This window comes from Cyprinus carpio, chromosome B16 (assembly GCF_018340385.1).
Source record: "Cyprinus carpio isolate SPL01 chromosome B16, ASM1834038v1, whole genome shotgun sequence".
Taxonomy (NCBI): domain Eukaryota; kingdom Metazoa; phylum Chordata; class Actinopteri; order Cypriniformes; family Cyprinidae; genus Cyprinus; species Cyprinus carpio.
In genome coordinates, this window is record NC_056612.1 from 13,317,793 (window position 1) to 13,340,539 (window position 22,747).

The 22,747-nt window shown below is 36.4% G+C and overlaps 2 protein-coding genes and 1 long non-coding RNA gene across 4 annotated transcripts in view; 1 reads left to right on the forward strand and 2 right to left on the reverse strand.

The window, feature by feature from the left end:
* Positions 1-22,610, forward strand: part of LOC109106694 — a 36,290-nt gene extending 13,680 nt beyond the window's left edge. The window contains exon 3 of the long non-coding RNA XR_006156691.1: positions 22,333-22,610. This is a non-coding gene — a long non-coding RNA (uncharacterized LOC109106694). The remainder of the gene's footprint in view (positions 1-22,332) is intronic.
* gnl1 (guanine nucleotide binding protein-like 1) lies at positions 1,602-10,904 on the reverse strand. The gene is made up of 12 exons (XM_042740851.1): positions 10,675-10,904; positions 8,016-8,169; positions 7,762-7,898; positions 6,408-6,559; positions 5,612-5,683; positions 5,142-5,334; positions 4,947-5,045; positions 4,674-4,856; positions 3,844-4,022; positions 3,550-3,724; positions 3,289-3,429; positions 1,602-3,001 (listed from the first exon to the last, which is right to left on the reverse strand). Exons 1-12 carry the CDS (start codon positions 10,745-10,747, stop codon positions 2,751-2,753), a joined length of 1,809 nt encoding a protein of 602 aa, XP_042596785.1. The 5' UTR covers positions 10,748-10,904; the 3' UTR covers positions 1,602-2,750.
* Positions 11,432-22,747, reverse strand: LOC109105863 (zinc finger protein 384-like). 2 transcript variants are annotated; one of them, XM_019119151.2, is made up of 11 exons: positions 22,610-22,747; positions 21,693-21,751; positions 20,782-21,013; positions 20,577-20,666; positions 19,967-20,106; positions 18,870-18,943; positions 18,008-18,232; positions 13,920-14,087; positions 13,717-13,795; positions 12,626-12,784; positions 11,432-12,530 (listed from the first exon to the last, which is right to left on the reverse strand). In XM_019119151.2, the coding sequence occupies exons 1-11, from the start codon at positions 22,623-22,625 to the stop codon at positions 12,207-12,209; spliced, it is 1,566 nt and encodes a 521-aa protein (XP_018974696.1). In that variant the 5' UTR covers positions 22,626-22,747; the 3' UTR covers positions 11,432-12,206. The 2 variants fall into 2 exon arrangements, with proteins under 2 accessions (XP_018974696.1, XP_018974698.1); XM_019119153.2 differs by lacking the exon at positions 18,008-18,232.

Genomic DNA, 22,747 nt, shown 5'->3' on the forward strand with positions numbered 1-22,747 from the left:
GCATGTTTAATAGTTTTCCCTGTTTAATTAGAAATGGATTATAATGTAGTCCACATGAAGGATTTTACATGACATGTTTTTGATTGTGGCGCAATATTCAAATTAGATAGGAATGCTTCATTGTCTCCATAATGCTGCAGTGTTTACTGCCAGGAAATGATGATTAGTGATGTCTTAGTTGATGTGATCTCATTGCCAGTGATTTTCAAAGGTTTTATGTCCTAAGTGTGTTGCTGTAAAGCTCATAATTAGTACCAGTCAGAAGTGTGGACACACCTACTCATTCTTTATGATTACTATTTTCCATATTTTACAATAATAGTAATTAAGACTATGAAAAACAGTGATTGGAAGCATAGGAATTATGTAACAAGCAAAATTGTTAAATCTTAAATTTAGCTTCTTCAAAGCAGCTACTCTTTACCTTGATAACAGCTTTTTAGAAACAGCATTCTCTCAGACAAATGAGGTAACCACTTGCTTTTCCTACTGTTTTAAGGCTTGTTCATGCAGAACATATTTTTGTGTTCCACTGCAGTTTTTTAACTGTATTTTAAGGTAAACATATGGTAAACAGACACATTTGATCACTGTGTTTAGGTTTTCAAAGAGATTTTTAACTCTGTAAAGACTGACATCATAATTTATATACAGAAAAAAAGGAAGTTTTTTTTTAAAGATTTTATTTTTAATTTTTTTTATCATACCTTCACACAAAATATAAAATAAAAAAGTGTTTGCGTATGTTTTTGTTGAGTATCAAATCTGATATATCAGGCTTATTATGGCTCATATGATGCAGTGAGAATATGGAGCACACACTTGTGAAGGACAAAAATACCTTATTTATAACGAGAGACCCAAACTGATCAAAAATATGCCATTCAGTGCAGTTTCTGATATTTGTACGGCCAAAAATAAAATGAAATTCTTTCTGACAGCTTGTAAATCAATGAGATCTCTATAACAGTATAGCAGACTACTTACATAAGTGCAAGTAAATATTATTTGATACTATGTATCTCTTACTAATTTGCCTTAGCAAAATAATATTTACAGTAAATGCTACATTTTATAACCAAACTCTTTAGTTTGTATTACACAGCCAAAAAAAAAAAAAAAAAAAAGACATGTACAACATGAGCCATCACCCTGACATTTTTAGAATTACACTGAAATGCTTTTTGTTTGCTAGATTGTGTACAACAGGTTTTTCAGCAGTTCTGATCATGTTGACAGTTTAGAGGCATTAGACGTTTGTGTATCAAATATGATACAGAGGGCTTTATAGGGTTAAATTAGGCATAAAATGAAAATTAACTATTTGTTTTGTAAATGCATGTCACAGTATATATATAATTTTTCTGCATAATCTCAAACTCTTTTCCATTGAAAGACTTATGTGTTTGGTTTATAAGATGTTAATTTGCTCTTCTAATTCTAATTTTAAAGTATACATTTCCAGTCCAGATGTTCGCTTTAATTTATGTATGCCTACATTATACTTTTAGTTATGATATCATCATTTACATTCTGACATACTATTTGTAAAGACATTAGTAGCTGTGTCCTCTTGTGCAAAAATAATAATGAGAAAAGAGTCAGGGGAACATTTTTATTGCAGAGGGCTGTTTCTGTCAGTATAATAACATTTTAATAAAGAAAGAATGATCCACACACTATCACACCCACACAAACAAAGACACACCCACATGAAATCCCTACGCAAGGGCATGCAGGACTGGAGGCTGAAAAGCAGGAAACTCTCTGCACATCATCATTGTTACCTGAGTCCTATAGCAAAAGTGCACAAACTCGAGTTCTTCAAAACTAACCCACTCTCTAACAAATGCACTTTTTAGTCCAAAACAACATGACTCCAAAATCTTCAAGTGGCTTGTGTTAGTGTGCATGTATAATGTGCGTTACACAATCTCACTTCTATAACTGGAACACTTTCAGGTTTTTCTGATATCTCTGTAAACTTTGCATAGTCTAGAACATCACTCTCACCTCAACTCTAAACAACACCTTCACTCCATTGCCCGCATAATAATTGTATATATCTGCTCAGAAATTAAAGTATTCAACAATAAAAGACTGCTGGTTGCTGCCGCTTGCTTTAAAAAGTGCTTTTTATCAGAACAATCTTCTGAAGTCAACAGCCTGTCCCTGGCCTCTATCTCTATTCCTCAAACATGGCTGGTTCTGCCCTGCATGCAGAGGTTTATGGTATAGATTGAGGGTAAAATACATTCACATGGGCAACTCACAGTTTGAGGTCAAAGCAGTGACCTTTGACCTCACCTGACCTTTGGCATCACTGTTTTAAGATTGATGATTGATATTCATTTAGTAACACTAATTGCACAATCACTGGTTTTACAGACATTCCTTCTGCCCTCTAAAAAAGGGAAAAGGCTGCATGCAGGAGGTACAAAAGTTTTCCAAACATTCTGATAAATTTCTGTTGATGATGAATGAAAACCAGGGAAGGTACAGAGAGGCTGAAAAATACAACACAAAACCAGCAAAAATAGGTAGAATGGGGAGTGTGTTGTCTATACAATGGGCTGTATAAGTACGCAACAAGCGTCAAATGCTAAATAAATGCGTAGCGTTTAAATTGAAAACTTTATACAGTCCTTTGATTGACATGTTACAGATTGAAATGAGATGATCATAAAGAGATCAGTGATAAATAAAGAAACTGGAATGCATGAACATGGAATGAACGTGGATTTCATCCCTCACGCACACTCGTTCTCTCCCAGCACACTGAACATGTTGAGAGTGAGGCCCTTCCTGTCAGCCTTCACGGTATCATCTTCATCATCTCCATCAGCATCCTCATCATCGTCGGCATCCCGATCGTTGTCCTCCTCCAGCTCAGAACTGGATTCACCCTCGTCGTCTTCCCTGTCACCAGGCTCATCCTCTTCTTCCTTCCTTCCTTGTAGAGCAATGATCTCGGCCAGGTCTGGGTGTGATTCCCATTCATCTGAAGAAATGGTTATTGTATTTAAACGTATTGCTGTAGCTTCATAGGTTATTACATGGCAGATACAGATGAAACATTCAACAATGTAATAAAAAGTTATAAAAAAATTTTTTGGGGTCCATCTTACAAAACTAGTCTTTCCACTTTGTCCTATTAAAAATTACATTAAAAATTGCGCAAACCAAAAACATATGTTAGTGCTACAATATTCTGAGGACATAGAAATTACACATCAAATCTGGTCATGAGTGGCAGATGACATGAATGATAGTGGTTTGACCTCTGACCTTTACTCTGAGTGTATCCAGGTGGTCGCAGACATAGGCACAGCCGTCCGTCGATGGCTAAACGCAGGAGACTGTTGGCTGCTCGATAGACATCGTTACGTGCTGCCTTAGCAGTTTTATACCCTCTCCTCTCGGCCCAGGCTAAAAAAACAAAAAAAAAAAGGTGTGACTATTGATAAACCAATAAAAACACCTTCAGCTCTCCTCCAGTTAAATGTTAAATATGAAATGAATGACGCCATATGAAAACAGGACAAGCACCTTCACACACGTCCCATGCTGTCCAGTCCTGTGTTTTGGGGTCTTGTGGGGTTTCTGGGCTGTGGTCAGGATGTGTCAGCTTTAACACAGACTGGAAGTTGATCCGTTCACACAAGTATCCTACTGAACTGTAAGGCTCCTGCAGCTGGGACACTGGATATATACCAGCCAGGATCTATTTGAGAAGATAAATAACACACACACACACACACACACACACACACACACATAATCAAATGAAACAGACTGAATGACTAAACTTTCATAAATGATACAGAATCATGCTGGTTTTACCTGTAGTTGCTTGTCCACTTGGGAAGGGAAGACAAGCCCAGGACAATCACACAGTTTAACAGTGGGAGTGAGGTAGTATGTTTGGAAATATTTAGTGTGACCTGGGGTTCGAGACACGCTCACGACCTTCCTGCCGACCAGACTGTTCAGCACTGAAGATTTGCCTACATTAGGAAAACCTGGAGAAAGTGCCAAAAGACTTCATATGAATTTTTGGGAGTATTCACGCCTGTCTTGTTCTGTTCGATTGAATCGATCTCAAGTTCATTTCCCCCTTTGGTGCAGATCTTTTGGGCAGGTGTGAATACAGCAATCGTACTCGGGTGAAGAGGTGGCCTCGGTCTGCTTCCAAACGAACTCTGGTACGGTTGAATGGATAAACCAATGAATGGTTGACCTTAAGCACACGTGTGGTTTTGTTTACAGTTTCTCATTCACTTGCAAAAAGGGCAGTATGAAAGCAAACCAAAACACTGTTTTGACATATATTCGAGTGAAATGGCTTCTTGATTGGGAAATAAATGTAGAGTGTGACTTGATTTTGTTCATCGTTGTTATTTGCTAAATTCTGCTTTTTCATGTGAGTGACAGGTTGCTATGAGGGAGAGGTTATTTTCTCAAACTTGTGCCAATAAATGTCATGAGAAAATAGATGTTGTAGCAGCAGCGGGGGGCATTAATGTTTTTGATTAAAGATTATGAAGGAACATTATTTTTTTTTTTTAAATAATGATGTGCACAATTAAATCATTTATATAAAAAACACTGCAGTATGCCTTAAGAATAGTGTCAGTTTTGATTTCATAGTGACTTTAATCTCAGGCTTTTACCTATGCAGCCCAATGTTAGTACTCCATCTTTATAAAGTTCTTGCGTGAGGCTGTTCATTTCCATGGCAACGTCACTATGATGCTCCATCAACACAGATTCCGATCCATCATCAGCTTGATCCCCCTCTGTTCCCACAGCAACAGCATCCCTCTGGATCTTCTTCTCCCAGCTACTCAAATCCACTATAAACAACAACCATCATCATCATCATTTAATACTCGCCTCTGTTTTCCACTGCTGATATTTTGTTATCTAGGAGGAAGTTGTCTAACCTCTTCCCTCTGTGATCTCCTGACATGCTCTCATGATGTGAAACGGTCCTCCAGCCCGATTACATCCTGCTTTCTTCCTTATCCTCTTCTTCTGTAGAACTACAGAGAGTACAGATGAAGGGGACACTTTTATTCTTGTCTATTTTGTTCGGTCATATTATAGATAAAACACTGATACTGGAAAGCCTCTCTCACGTGTGCTGTAGGGTTGTCCTGGGTGCGAGGTGAAGCAGACACAGTGCAGGTGTGGGAACTGTTTAGTCAGGTAGTGTTTCCATGCCAAAACCAGCGGGGCAGGACACAAGTCCACCTTATTGAGCACCAGGATGATGTACTTCTTTAACTCACCAGTGATGTAGTGATACAGAGCAGGAGGAAACTGCAGCACCTGCAGACAGAGTGATAATGTTTGCTTGTACCGAATGGCTATGATGCTACACTGTGTCGTCCACACCATCCTTCTTTTGCTCAAAATGTATAACGCAATACAAAAAGTGCTGTTTTCTGAGATTAAATGTAATATAATCTCTGGCCCCACCTAGTGGAGATTTTATTACTTCAGTTTACATAACTTGACTCCCACATTTAGAGTAATGCCTATGCAATTTTGATGATCTTTTGAAAACTGCTAAAAGTTTCAACAGGCATCACAGTCGCACACTCACTGGGTGTCTGATATCCACTATGAGGAGAATGACATCAGACATCTCTATTACTCTCCACAGCTGCCTCCATGTCTGAGAAAGAGAGAGTCAGTCAGTCAGTAGTAGAAAAGAAAAAACAAAAAGAGAATTTTTATAAATAGTTGTTATTCAGGCTGTCTGAATTTCAGTAATGAACCCTTAATCTGTTAGTCACATTCTTTCGGATTAGCCAACTGTCATTTTATGGTCTACTTTTGCTAAATTAATCCAAAACTATCTGAAAATCGGAGACGGTTAAAAACAATGAATTCACTGTGATCCAATGCTCTGCTCAGCTAAGTGGTTGAAACATTTAGATGCACGTTTAGGAGTTCTTAGAAACAAAGCTTGTTTGCCTTAAAATGATCTGCACACTATTGCGGTGTTTCTGTTGTCTGAAGGCTTTTAAAAACAGAATCATAAAGCCTCTTTTAATAAACCAAACATGCATACTAATTAGTGTTATACATTTTAACAGTTGAAAAAGTGTTGCTCCTTTTGCACATTTACAAGTGTTTCTCCTTCTGTACTAAGCAAACAACAGTTTTATGTGTCACATAGCTTGAGAAAAGCAACGGCTCATAAACCAGTGAATTTGAACACTTAACAGCGTTTCCCTTCAGCACTGTCTGGCCAAACAGATGCTCAAGCGCAATAAAAAAAAGAAGCTATTTCATTACAGCTATTGACTCAGCAGCAATCAAATTCTGGTTGCTGATAAAAATGATTTCTTAAAGTACTTCAGTTGTGTGGTGTTTTCAAACAGAACATGCCTCACCTCGAGATTGTGTTCAAAGTGGCTGAGGGTACCGGGTGGGTTTTTGGAGTGAAGAGCCTCCAGATACTCCAGAAATGACTTCTCCTCTTTCCGCAGCAACTCCTCTCGCTGCATGCTGTAATGCCATGGGGGCCGCCGTGGGAAATCCAGGCCTGTTATTAGACAAAATGGAAATGATGTAAGACTTAACAACATGGACCCAAACCAGTATCACAGTTAAATTCAAAGTATAGTTATTTTTGCTGGTAATTTGATGACAAAACGGGTAAAAGGTTTATGGTCAGTAAGACTCATAAGACTTATTTAAGAAACATTTAAAAAATGGTATCAATGCCAAACATTTTTACAGTAGTCTGTGTGTATTTTAGTGTTCAATTGTTTAGGCAAAATTGCACAGATTTTTAATATTGCAAACATCTCTCTTTCTCATTTACAGCAAATGGATGTAAACAGACAGCATTTTTGACAAGTCATTGACTCGTATATTTGACAGAAAATCACACTTCACACTCTTTCTTTTTTACATTCACAGATGCTTCAGCAACTATAAAATTAAAAGACATTTCTTTTAAATGCATAGCACAGTAATGAGGGCAGCAACATACTGTATGATAGATAGAGGAGTCCTATCTATCATATGTTGCTGCCTCCATTATTGTGCTATGCATTAGATTATTTATAGCCTTTCTTTTTCTGTCCTATCATAGGACAGAACAAGAAATGCTATAAATAATCTTTCATTGTGCAAAAGTATTATAATACGAAAAGCTCCGTTCCAGAGTAGCACAAAGCGTTTATGAAGAATGATGCGCTTGAAGCAACACAGAGTCACAGCACGCTGCGCTACACATAGAGAAGTTCAAAGCACAAAGGAAAGAGATACTGATGTGTAGTGTATTATATCTGTGCGATAGTTTATTGAGCCTTTTCTTTTAACAGTTTTACATTTCAGTTACTGTGCGCTCTTGAAGAGAGTGTCATTGTTTTGACTGTTGTAACCAAACGCGACGCGCAGTTTGAACGCTGAATGACAGACAGCGGCAGCGGAGAGATGAGTTTATGTGAACTTGAATTAAACGACTTAATATTCATCTGTACCTCACATTAAACTATTGAACGGCTTCAGAACACTTGGACTGTGACTTTATGGTGCTTTATAATGTTTTGTGCTTTCGTGAGGCTTAACAATAACACAGAATAGTATACGCAGAATATCAAATTTGGATCGGTCTCGTCTGACCGATACCTGATCCGGCAAAAAATGCCAGTATTGCAGCCGATACCGATCCTGAGTATCAGATCGATGCATCCCTACACTCTGTCACCACTTTAGGTTACACAGTAGCATAAATACCTTTCTCTTCTGGGTAGATCTGGGTCATATCAATCTCTAGTTCCTTTTCTGCCACCGGCTTCAGGATTTTCTCCATCGCTATTTTCTTCCTCTTCTCCACTTCCTCCTTGCTCTCCTTCTCAAAATGCAGACGGAATCTGCAAAACAAGCCATTATAAGATTAACAAACAGGACGATACATGCCCCTGCCAAACTATCTCATGTTGAATTAATAAGACAAGCCTGGACTGACTGTTTCACCTGTCCTGACTCACCTGTTGGGGTCATATCTGCTGTCTCTGGTGCCAGGCTGATGGTTGATCCTCCTGATGTCTGTGGTCTCACTGTCTGATGTATCCGACTGTCTGTCTCTGCCAGGTCCTCTCTCCACACTGGCATTTCGGCTACTGTGACTCGAACCATTTTCTCCTGCGCACACACACACACACACATTCAGAAACTTTAAAAAAAAATTACTTTTCCTGACTTTTTTTCCCTGTAAGTTTATTTTTGAATTATACACTATTTACTGTGAAAAACATCCTGCACCTCCAATCCAGAGTTTCTGCAGGTTTTATGAAGGTAAATTTACGACTTTTTAAGACCAAGAAAATGTAAAGAATAAATTGAAATGTAAATGCAATAGCATAGCAATGCTTCAAAGTTTGAAAATACAACTTCCAATAAGTCTCCATTACTTATTAATTCATTTGACAAATTAAAATAGCTACAACCACTTCTGTACCTTCTGATCACATTGCAATAGAGTGATGTTCTTCCTCTGTATTTTTGTCTTGTCTTCCAGTGCAAATTTGGATAAAAGCATCTGCTAAATGACTAAATGTAAATGTAAATCTAATCTAAGAATCTAAAGATTCTTAAATAAAGATACAATGGATATGAAAAAAAAATCACTTTGCAACTCAAGTAAATGTATCTTTACATTTTTAAGTAAATGTTTTTATTCATATATTATATATTTTTTTAAATGAATTTTTCCAAAACTTTAACAAAATATTTATACAATCAAGGTTATAGCTTTTCCCCCAAAATAACCCTTATTTTATATATATATATATTTTTTTTTTGTATTTATTCCATGGTCTGTCTGAATTCTGGATTCTGATTGGCTCTCCGGTATTGCAGTAAAACTTTTTAATGCACAGGTAGTTCCAAGTCAGTTTAATCACCATTCTAAATTGATGCACTGCTTTATTTGATTCACACTAACCAATCACTCACACACAAACACAGAGAGAGAGAGGTCAGAGATTGCTGATTGCGCTGCACACACATACTTGTTGTCAACGCTTCCCCTTGATTTTCATTAAAGGGTTAGTTCACCCAAAAATGAAAATAAGGCTGCGTTTTACTCACCCTTGAGGCATCCTAGGTGTATCTGACTTTCTTCTTTCAGTCGAATCCAGTCAGAGTTATATTAAAAATAGTCTTTGATCTTTCAAGCTCTATCTATCACTGCAGTCAGTGGGTGTTGCACTGCTTTAGTCCAAAAGAAGTGAAATAAAAAGCGCCCATAACTGACGAAAATAACTATCATTTTTACCCATTTTACCCAGAGTATATATAAACATCTATTATGTGAAATAGTTTATTCTGGACAGTACTAAAGAAAAAATAACATGCAATTTTCATGAGCTCTCTTATTTTGTACAATTTTTAACATATTTGCATATTCTGCAAGGGGTATGTAAACTTATGAGGACAACTGTATATATGTATGTATATAATATATATTACTGCTGTCAAACGATTAATCGCATCCAAAATAATTTTGTTTACATAATATGTGTGTACTGTATATATTTATTATGTGTATATATATATATATATATATATATATAGTATATAATATATATATATATATATATATATATATATATATATAAAAATACACACAGTATATATTTTGAAAATATTTACACACACACATATAATATATATATTCATATAATTTATATTATATAAAAATATTTTTAATATATAAACACTTTTTTTTATATATGCATGCATGTGTGTGTATTAATATATACATAATAGATATAAACAGTACACTAATACGTTACGTAAACAAAAACTTTTATTTTGGATGCGAGCAATATATATATATATATATATATATATATATATATAGCAGTGTATGGAATATGGAATACCATGACTTAGTGAAATTAAGACTTCTGATCTGATTTAAGACATTTCAAGGTCTTAATTTGTGAAAGCACTTTCAGAAACCACTCTCCCTCCATAATTAACTCTTTGTTGTCATAATAGTTGCTGGTCTTGCTGTGTACTGGACGCGAACGCTTACAGAACTGCAGGCGAACAGCATTAGCCTGCTTTGTGTGCATTGATGGCTTTGTTTTTGTGTTACGTAACTTCACTCTGAGTCTGCGCACTTATATACCGCATAACACAAGCGCCAACTACAGCAAAACACGGGGCGCTTCTAAATGCGTGTCACATAATCACCTCCTTTCACAGTTGAGTTGACAAATCACAATCGAAATGTAGTCTATACAGAAACCCAGCTGCTCGGGTGTGTGACGGTCGACCTGTCAGGAGCAGAGTTGTTTACTGCACACAACCACCATATCAAGCTCACTTAGGATGCATTTATACTGTTGCTGGGCGTGAATTTCAGCGTTCCTACTTGTTTGCAACCCACAAATAAAAATGACAGCAATGCGCTGCTTTGAGCAGGTCAAGATTGGTTACAACTTAGCACAACGAACTAAGCGAACAAAGTAGTTGCAGAAGCGTAGTAGCTCAATGAATGCTAGATATGTGGGGACCTGTTTACATTACTACACACTAAAATATGAATCATCAAACAATGCTTCACGTGGCTAATGTAGCACGTCTACGAACGCGTGCAGCTCGCGGCGCGCTAACTCAGCTAAGCTTGTTACCCACCTCTCTTTTTCTCGCGCTTCACCTGGAGCTGCTTCTTCTTCTGTTTGTTACTAAAAGGCTTTCTGCGTGGCATGTTCGCATTAATCAAAAGAAGAAAACAATGAGAATGCGCGAGGAAGACGTATCCTTCCTTGTACGCTTAATATTTACTTTAGTGAAGTTTCTCCGTTACTCGCGTGGACTTTTCTGTGACACCGCCCACTGTCGGGGTGGACGCTACCATTGTAGTCTTCAAAGATTCAACACTAGGTGTCAGAAATACATTTGATCGACTATGTTCAATTTCTCTCTGTTCTTTTACTTCCTTTGTTCACTTCATTCGACTACTGTTTACTAAAGTCAAGCGATAAAGCAGTAAGTTATTTTGACCCCCGTATTTTTGACTAGTGGTGCAGTCTGTCACAGAAATGAAACTGACTATTATACAATGGAACGTTAGAAACACCATTATTTGTCTTAAATTTGTATAAGTAACTACAAATAAATCTGAACGTATACAAAGTTAAGCACAAATAATTCATCTAACAAACAACTGTTATACATTAAATCATGAGGGAATTTACAATTCTTATTAGAAGTTAAAAATCTAAAAACCACAAAGAAAAGTAACTCTATTATCTAAACCGACGAGGGTCCTTGTTGGTTTTGGAGGAATAATAATATTCTATATTCATACTTAATTATTTCGTAATTATAAAAGGCAATACTACCCGTTAATACCATAAATAAAAAAATGTTATTGAAAAACCCAGGCTGACAGAGTCAAGAGACCTTTTATAAAACAGATTATCACAAGGAGGCACATTAGAAGCAATAATTTCTGTTTTTTAATCTTGTTTTAAAGGGTTAATGCACACTAATCTGATTTTGTTAATTCCTGGAGGTTTTTGCATGTTAACAGTTATTTTGATAACAGTTACAATAGAATATTATATATTCTATTAATGGAATAATGGAATATTACATGTCATCTGCAAATGGAAACACTAAACAGGATAATTTTTCAAGAAAAACACCATCTCAGATATTTGCCATCAACATTAGTTGACACACACATCTTTTTCATTCACACACAATACATCTTTTAACCATATATACATGCTTTTTAACATATATGACTGCAAACAAATTTCCCTTTTTAAAAGTAAAAACAGACCAACAATTCCCATATATACTGTGCAAGACACAATATTTCCGTTCTCATTGACAGTAACAATATTAATGTTGACAGTGCAGTGATCGTACCAACAGCTGCAGAGGCAGACAATCATACAAACAAGATAAATTTCAGCAAAAGACTTGAGATATGAGCTGGGTACCCACTGAAACAGCAACAGTCTTCAAGGAAGCTTTTGGAAGGAAGATCTGGATTACAAAAAAATACAAAAGTCTGTTTTCTTCAATTTTGTCCATTTAAATCCACTTGCTTCTTCATACGAATAAAAAAGGTATCAAGTAAGAAAAGTCATTCTATATCCACAGCTCTGTGTGTATCTCATTGGTTACAAAAGTTTTTTCTAACCTCCAAAGTTTCATGGGATTCCTCGTGAGTTCAGGTGTTCCACCTGTATGGCAGAAGCCTCCACAGTGATGCAGAGGTCTTTGTGAGGGGAGATGTCTGATACACTGACAGTTTTATACTGTACATCTGCAGAAGGTACTGGCTTGTATTGGTTCAAGTCGAATATGCACGGCACACCGACCGGCTGGACGAAGGCATTGTTCCTCTCAGCTTGGCTTTGCCCGTTTCCATCCGAGCTACTTCCTCCTGCGTGACCGGGGCTGTGATTCTGTTGGTTTGATCCGTGTAGCATATCTGGGGCGTGTTTTCGCATGTGCTTCATCAGATATGTTTCCTACAGACAGAGAAAGATACATAATAGGATCGTTTTAAAAAAGAATCGGAAATGCTGCTCATTTCTGGTGAGAGATTGGGTGCTGATGTTTGTACCGAGGTATATGTGTGGTTGCATAAACCACAGGAGTAGAGCTTGTCGTGCTTGACTGTGTGAGTAGACAGATGAACCTCCAGGCCGGCTGCGTCTACATAACCACGGTTACAGTGGTGACACTTATACGGTTTGTCCTTATTGTGCTGACGCCGATGAGACTGTAAAAGATTGAGAGAAATATTAAAGCGACAGTTTACCCTAAAAAAATCATAATTTACTTACACCATGTTGCTCCAAACCTGTCAAAATCAGAGCTGCTCGTTTGCTTACAATGAAAGTCGAAAGGAAGCAAGGGTTGTCAAGCTCCAAACAGCATCATAAAACAACCCATAAGACTTGGGTGCTTGTTTTAATTGTTTTGAAGGTGTACAATAGTTAAGTGTAAGAGACAGGCAAAAATATATGTCACTATTCACTGAAAATGTTGCGTGACTGCTGGAGGAGGGTTCTGCTAAATTTAAGAATTGAATAAGAAGAACTGAAGAAGAATTGAAGAATTGGCTCCCTTTCAATTCATGAATGTGAATATAAATTGAATTGGCCACATCCTGCAGAAAGTAATACTGGAATCTGAATCAGAATGACTGAAAGATCTATCCATTCATCTGTGTGTGTTTGTGTATATATATATATATATATATATATATATATATATATATATATATATATATATATATATATATATATATATATATTATATATATATATATATATATATTACAGTTTAAAAGTTTGGGGTCAGCTTTGTCAAACCAACATTCAAAGTATGAAAAACAGTCTAAAGAACTTGGCTTTTCTAGATGAAAAATACATTTCTTTGAATTTCAATTAATTCATTTGAATTTTACTTTCTTGTGTAGAAACTGAAATTGCAATTCTGCACCCTAAAGATAAAATTGAATTCTACTTCAAGAACTGAATTGCACATCGTTTACTCAGTCACCCTTTACCTTCAATTCATGGAAAAAAAGCATACAGTTTTTGAAAGACATTATTCCTTAAAGGAAACCTTAGGAAATGAATATTCTAAATAAAAGTAACACTTAAAAATTGCCTTTATATATTTAAATACAGAAACAGAGTATGTCACCTGAAGGTTAGAAAGCTGAGTGAAAGACTTCTCACAACCAGGATGTGAACATTTGTATGGTCTGTCTCCTGTGTGGATCCTGAACAGGCACAAAATGTCAAGAGATAAGATATTAATGGAAAACTCAACTGAATAATAAAGCAGGTGCAAACACAAATAAAAAGAAAAGACAACTGAAAAGACAAACACATCCTGTGTGGTACCTCTGGTGTTGCTGCAAGTGACAGAGCTGTCTGAAGGTCTTCTGGCAGTAGTTACAGATGTAAGGTTTGACTCCTGTGTGTATTCGTACATGCTGAGCAAGGTAGCTTGTGTTGGCGAATGATTTCGTGCAGTGAGGACACTTGTGAGGTTTGGATTCTGTGTGGCTTCTGCAAAGAAGGAAAGACCAACATGCATACCCAGGGGATCATTCAATAATTTAAACACACTACACAAATATTTGACATGACAATATTCTTCATTTCACTCTGCTGACCTTTCTTAGGTGGTCCCTATCAGTACAGCCAACAATTGTGTGCAGTGTATTTCAAAGACATTTGGAAGTGGTGTGGTAGGTGCTTGAATGAGGTCAGAGAAAGGGCAGATCCATTCCTCAAAAAAACATTTGCACTAAATCCTCACAGGAACTCTGTGAGAAGCAGAGCCCAATCCCATGTCCAAGTGTGATCAGGAGTGGACGAAACCTTTGTGTGACCTCTATTTCAGAGCGGGACAGAACCTCATAAAACTTCTACACAGTTATGGGACGATAATGTAGAGTCAAAGAGAACTGGGCTTTCACTGACAGCTGCAATTTCAGTTCAATCCTTCAGGCGGTGTGTGTGTGTGTGTGTGTAAAGCTCCACAGTGCGGTGTAAAAGTTTAAGTAGTCTGCAGTTATAAAAAGTGTGCCAGAGCAGAAATAAATTAAACAAATAGAGAAAGAAATTAAAGGGAAATATAGAAAATAAAAACATTAAATGTTATATCTTTCCTTCTTTTAAACCTGAAAAGTTTTAGTTTCTTCTAACAATTTTTTCTCCAGTACATCAGCGAGACATATTTAATGTGAAATCTGCCCACTACACGTGGTGACATCAGCTGCACCATTATAAAGACTGTGGTATATAATTACACAGTCCATTACACATAAACTTACATATAAGCAAACTATCATCAGAGTATGTTGCTATAGCAACAAGAAAGAGAGGATGAGGCCCTGATGTCAACCTTTTCAACGTGACTGCAGAATGTCTCAGAGGGCGGACACCCAGAACACGTGTTTGCGTTCAAAAACTGCTAGATGGAGCACAACTGAAAGCAAAATGCAGAGGTCACAAGAAGCACTTTAACCACGCAGGCTTTTTGTCGGTTATTCATAAAGTAGGCTGAAAACACTGTCAGCTACTGCTTTGGAAATGGGGGGAAAATATAAATAATCTCTCTGACACTAGCATTAGGCCTTTAAGAAAATAATGCTGTTAGAATAAAGTTACATTTGTCAAGCACTTTTTACATTACATATTCTAAATCAACGTGTTTCATTATTATCATTATTAATGTGTTAAACATACGTTGTACATATTTTAATTCAACATGTTAACTTTGACAGCCCTAAAAATACATGTGTGAAATATTTATCTTTTCTCTCTTATTTTTCTGCACACTCACTTGTGACCCACAATACTGCAATACTGGTCCTAGTACCAATAATTTTAATGTTTATTCATATAATGTTCTAAAGACCAGGATCCGATAACCTCCAGGTGGCTGCAAATAGGTGTGTGAAAAATTATTTTACGCAATAATTAACGTAATAGTGTAACATATTGCTTTGTAATGATATGTATTGTAAAAACAGTTTTAAAAATACATTTAATTGATCTAAAATGGTTTTGTCTCGTCAGTCCCGATAGCGTTGTAGGCAGTGCACTGACATGAAGTGTTGTTGCGCTACGGGTGTCCCGAGTTCGAATCCCAACTCGCGGACCTTTCCTGATCCCAGCCCCTTTTCTCTCTCCCACTTCGTTTTCTGTCAGTTCTAATCTGTCCTATCATAATAAAGGCAAAAATGCCAAAAATAAATCTTTAAAATGGTTTCTCTTTATGCTAAGTTTATAGCCACCCCACTCACAACTGTTACTTCTGTCTCTTTTTTTTCTGTGGAAAGAACTGCATGTATTTAGTCAAAGAAATGTCTTTATGAGCACATCAAACTAGGCGCGAGTCAAACGAGCACAGAAAAGGTACAGGTGATGAGGAGCTTCAGTACAACAAAAGTGAACTATGGTCAGATGAAATGTTGTCAGGCCACATGTCAGTAAAAAGGAATTTTCCTGTTCTATCAGCCATTATACTTTGCTCGTAGCCTGTATGAATTCAAATTAAAGTGCGAATGAAACTACAAGCATGCATGTCAGATCTGCATCACATTCAGCAGCAGCAGCTCTTAAAGTAATAGCAGCCAAATTACCTAATATCCCAGCTACTCTAGTGTCTGTTGATCAAAGAACAAAAAAAGAGGAAATAAATAACTTTTGTAGCTTTAAGGATTCATCTATATTTAGAATTCAGTGTTTGATAATTGCTGAAGGGCACAGGTAAATATGACATTTATTACATTGGGGTTATGTGAAGATTGTTTTAAGTTCACTTAAATTAGAAGTTGTTCTTTTTTAAAGTCTAATAAATGTTAAGATTGATATCTCTCAATTAAACTAATGTTGAATGGCTATAGTCATTTATAGAAAAAAAGAACAATTTAATAAAGACAACAGTAGTATTGGTATCAGTGATACTCACCTGGATTCCGGATTCCATTAAACAAATATTAAAAATATACTGTCTTTATGTTGTTTCTAGGTTAATTTGAAAATTGAATGTGAAATTATTGGAATATAAAAGTATATTTAAAAACTTTATTGTTAGGTGGGATTAATCACAATTAATTTATGATTAGGATTTATTAGTTAATCTTTTTAATCGATTGACAGCACTAATTTATAATTATTGATTTAAATTAGTTTGTTTGTTTGTCTTATGGTATTGAACTCTAATATTGGCTATTTATTAGCTTTGTCATATTTGAAAATAAATATCTTCCTGTCAAGATCGGCCAGAATTTTAATACACTGCATGATACTGGACAAAAGTTTAGCAAATCTCAAAATAAATATCCATTATTTATATTATACATTATATTGTTGTGATGCTGTGTAAGCAGGCATTTCTGTTTGAGTGTCATAAATTTTTTTTTAAGTACAGATCTATAATATCAGCCATTTATTGGTTATATATGAAAATAAATATCTTTGTATCAGGATCAGCCAGAATTGTAATATTGTTGCATCAATATGCTAGACAATATTGGACAAAAGTGAAGGACCTGAATCTCTTTTTAATATGTTTGATGCAGTATGATATCAATGTGTATCATGTAGGGATGTAACGATGAACTGCGAGCCGATTGAAAATCGATTTAAATATGTGATGATTAAAATCGGCTGAGATGCTAAACAATTTGCTATTCAATTAGGGGCAGTTTTTATGAATGTATGTCTGAGGGGAACTTACTGTCTTTAGAAAAGTTTAGCTGGTATTTTTTTATTTTCATCTTGCCTATAACGGTGTCTCGTTCAGCTCGTCTGCCGTTTCTGTTTCATGCAGATATTTTTTATGTACAGTTAAACCATTCTGCTTTTGCTTCAAATTTCGAAATTATACAATCTAATTTAGATTAAAAAACTGCTCATTTTGCATGTATGCAGCATCTTTGTTTGGATCATGATTAAAATGCAGTGGTTGCCTCTAATTTTAATGGAAAGAGCACAGACAAAGCTTTATTTTGTTTATATTTATTTGATTTGGGGCTTGTTTTAAAATTTCAATTTAGTTTTGTTATTTACATTTATATTATATTTAATTTTGTAATTTAGCAGACGCTTTTCTCCAAAGTGACATACAAATGAGGACAATAGAAGCAATCAAAAAAAAAAAAAAAGAGCAATAATATGCAAGTGTTATATTAGTATATTATTATATAGTGTTATATTTTAATTTCACAAAGAAATGTGCAGCATTTTGTCCAAGCAATAATAAAAGGACACATTTAATATATAATTTGTCTTAAATCTCATTTTGTTCAAATTGAATCGTGAATTGAATCAAATCGTGAGTTGAGTGAATCGTTACATCCCTAGCATCATGTCACGAGGAAGGTCCACCACACACACTCTCCATCACCCGCCTGCTTTGCCACAGACACCCACACACAAACACACACACACTCTTAAGGTGCGGTGCTGAATACCGTGTGTGCTGCTGTAAGTGACTGAGCTGTCTGAAAGCCTTCTGGCAGTAGGAGCAGGTGTAGGGCTTGGCACCGCTGTGGATGCGGATGTGCTGGGCCAGGTAGCTGGTGTTAGCGAAGGATTTGGAGCAGTGCGGACACTGGTGAGCTTTCACCTCCGTGTGCGACTTGGAGTGCAGCTGCATGTCTGATTTATTGCAGAACGTCAAACCACACATCCGGCACCTACAGAAAGAAAAACACACACACAGACACCAAAGGGAGGACAGAGGGATGAGAGAAAAGGAAAATATGGGAGAAGACAAAGTACAAATGGAAACGGGACAAAGAGAAAAGGAAAGTTACAAGCCTGGTCCATCAATAGTGAAAGGAGAAACATGAGACACGATAAACAGGCGAGAAAGAGACAACACAAGCAGGAGGGTGAGAGACGAAGAGGTCAACAGAGAACGATCCAGAAGGAAATCGTAGACTCTAGGCCCCAGAAAAGAAAAACGAGAGGGAGAAGCCAGAAACGCAAGTGCAGATGGGCAATGAATGAGCGACAATGCGGGTGACAGGAGTGTGTGTGTGTGTAGTTGTGTGTAGCTGAGGCTGCACATGCTGCTGAAAAAGATAACACACTTTCTACTGAAGCACAGCAGACAAACACGTAGATATGCACATTACGAAGCCTTGAAGCCAGGAGTGTGTGTGTGTGTGTGCATGCATGCGTGTGTGTCGGCCGGGAGGGCCATGCATTGCTGCAGTATGAAAATGAAGTGGCTTAGGAATCCCTGCCTCTGTCTTTGCTTCTTCTAATAGATCGTAAGAAACACACGCTGAGTGCATGCTGAGCCAATGTCCTTATGGAAAGCCCTACCTGTAGGTTTTTCCACCCTCTTTCCCAGCATGCCCTTCTTCTGAAGACAGACTGTAAGGGTTGGCAGAATGATGCTACAGAGAAAAGGAAAATCAGTCAAAAAATTGTTACTTATATCTTAAGATTACTTTGCATATACATTACCATTCAAAAGTTTGTTAATCATCAAACGTGACAGAAAGACACTTATAATGTTACAAAATATTTATATTTCAAATAAATGCTTTTATCCAAAGCGACTAACAAATGCGGACAAAAGAAGCAATAAAAACCAACAAAAGAGCAATAATATGTAAGTGGTATGACAAGTCTCAGTTATTCTAACGCAGCACACATAGCAAGGTTTTTTTTAATAATAAATAAAAAGAAAACAAGTAGATAGAATAGAAAAAGAAAAGAGAATGTTAGTGTTAGAGGGTCCGTTTTTTTTTTATAAATAAAAAGAAAACCATTTGAAAGAATAAAAAAAAATAATAGAGAACGCTACTGTTAGGATTTTTTTTTTAATAAAAAGAAAACAAGTAGATAGAACAGAAAAAGAATAGAGAACTCTAGTGTTAGAGCAGGGGTGCCTCAACACACCTGCCTGGAGGTTTCTAGTATGCCTAGTAAGAGCTTGATTAGCTGGCTTAGGTGTGTCTAATTGTGGTTGGATCTAAACTCTGCAGGACACCGGCTCTCCTTGACCGAGTTTGGGCACCCCTGTGTTAGAGGGTCATTATTTATAATAAATAAAAAGAAAACAAGTAGCTGATAATAATGAGAATTTTTTCTTGAGCACCAAATCCACATATTAGAATGATTTCTGAAGAATCATCACTGACACTGAAGATTAAAAAAAATTCAGCTTTGCTAATTCATTCACGGGGTAAAAGTTGATTAATTCACTGGAATAAATTTCATTTTAAAGTATATTAAAATGTATACATTTTAAATTGTAATAGTATTTCACAATTTCACTAATTCTACTGTTTTTGATCAACTAAATGAAGCGATAGGAAGAATAAAACTTACAAAAAAAATAATAATAATAATCTTATCTGGGCTAATCACTTATACAGACAATAAGGATTCCTCTATATGCACAGTTGTCATACCTGTCCTGAAAGACCCAAAATCAAGGGATCTGTCCCAGTAGGTAAACCAACCAGTGGGAGTGATTCTTTCTTCTTTCTGCCTCGTTTCGACGGTAACGGGATGATAACCGGTGAGCAGGGCACAGAGTCATTTTTCTTGTCTGGTGGAGACATGCAAGAGTAAAATGCTTTAATTATGTGAGGCAAGACTGATGAGACAATAAGTGTATCTGTTCCTGTTTCAGGCATATTGCACACACAAAATTAGAGTGCAATAAGGCAGACAGAGATGTACCCATGATGGTCGCTTGAAAAGCCGGGTACAGGTTTTACTTGTACAATATAATTATGATGATGATAAACTTATCAAGCACCTTTCCTACAGATCAAGAAAGAAAAAAAAACTGACAGACATGGACAAGCAAAAATATAAAACATAATTACTGTAAATATCGGGGCACAATACTGCGAAGAAAAAGAAAAAAGGCTGAGTGGGTTGTGCCTGGGACATCATTTTGATAGTACAATCAAAATGAAAATAAGGAAATGCTAAAAAGCATTTACATAGCAATATTGTGTCAAAAATCACAGAGTGTGCATGTTAATGTTTATGCGAAATAAGGTGCATTACCAGTCTGGACTGATATCATGGTGGTGGATGGATGTCCAGGAATAAGGGACTGAGCAGATGACACTGGAGACACCAGCGTGACCAAACCCGCTAGAAAGGGTGAGACAGTGATGGAAGATTTATGAAAGCGAAAGAAAGTACAAGTAAACTAACCAAAGAAACCCCTGTAATCATTAGCGATGAATAATAAACACACGTATGGTACCTGCTGTCATGATGCTGGTAGGCGGTACCGGCAACACTGTGATACTGTGTGAGGACTGAGATGGATGTGCATGCCCCTGTTTTAGTGTCCTTGCTGTCATGGTATCCATGGCACCCCCAGCAACCGCCACCACTGCTGTGGTGGGATAGTGGGCGGGGCCATGTGAGTAGGTGGGGCCTTTGTCCTGACCAAGCTGCTCTTTTACCTTATTGAGAAATACAGCATTCTCAATCTAAAAGACAAAAACAGTCGGTTATTAGTTAAAAACAACTGTTAAAATATTGATGATTATATTATTTTACATATATATATATATATATATATATATATATATATTAAGAGGTCTTATATGTTCACTAAGGCTGCATTTATTTGATCAAAAATACAATTAAAAAAGTAAAACTGAGAAATCTTTTTACAATTTAAAATAACTTTTTTCTTTTTTAATATATTAAATTTTCACTACTCTAGTCTTCTGTGTAACATACTTCAGAAATAATTCTAATATGCTGATTTGGTGCTCAATAAACATTTATTTTTATTATCAATATTGCAAACAGATGTGCTGCTTCATATTCTTATGAAAATAATCTTATAATGTGATATATTTGCTTTCATATTTCATTGATAAATAGAAAAAAAAAAAAACAATATTTATTTGAAACTGAACAGCATTTAATAATTTTTTTGTGACAACGTAAAATGTTTTACTATCAGTTTTAATTAATATATATATTTTTTTTATTTGATTTTTTGGTTACTGAACCAAAATTTTTGAACGGTAGTGTATATACTGTAAAATACAATATAAAGCATGCAAATACATTATGTTTGTAATATATTAATGCTAACACAGGCCAGGCATACAATTCAAATGTAGACAGTTTAAATGTGTGTATCAGTGTGCTTACCTGTCCCTGTACAGGGGACCAGAAATATGAAGAATTAAAATGGGAATCCTCCATCACCCCTGACACAACAAAGTAAACATTTTGATAAGCAAAAACTGTGCACACACTATAACCTTTGACCTTTTAAAGTGAGAGGTTACGGACAGGGAGAGTTATACATTATACATTTCAATTAAAAAAAAAATACCTTGGGGGATATAATTCGACAAAAGATTCACAAAGAAAATAATAACAATAGTAATTATATTATATTATATATTATATATGGAATTGGACAATATGAAATTTATCCAGGAAGAGCTGGGGGCTGTCTCATAAAACAAGTGTACCAAATAAGCCAGGTTTATTTCAGTAAGTCTGACTTCTTGTCAGTTGATTTGGTTCAAAATAAGCCAGACTGACTGAGATAAGGCCGTCTCTGTGTTTAGATGTACTGTTACAGATGGCGGGTTCACAGCAGCTCGTGTGTTCATCTAGGTGCGATTTATCATGTCGTTGCAGAAAAGAGAATGTGCTTTGCTTTATTCTTTATTAAAAACATTGCACTGTGAAATCATGTTTTTTTTGATTACATTAAAAATGTTCAAATGTTTATTTACAAATAACCCATCCCATCTAAATATCTGAATATTACTGACAGGCTGCGGCGAATCTACTGAACGATGACGAAGGCGGACCTGCAGCCCACAGCATGACGTGACCCGCGCGTTCACGCTACTGCCTGCTAAAATAAAAAAGGAAAGGAGAAAAACGATAGAAAAAAACAGAACAAGTGGGGAAAAAACGTCGACGCTGGGACCGAGGCGTTTTACGCAGACTTCCGGCATATGAGTGTCGGCGATCGGGCGACAGCAGCGCCAGCGGCTCACGCCAACAGCCAAAAACAAGCTTCAAAGTGAAAAATAAAGCACGATTACCAGCTCTCAAAGACATTTACTTCGCCCGCCGGGGATTTCCTCCGACCGGGGTAGTTTGCGAAGTCTTTCCGAACCCACCCGATTGAAGAATTTCAATGAGTCCTTCTGTTTTTTTTTTTCTTTCTATTTTTTTAATTT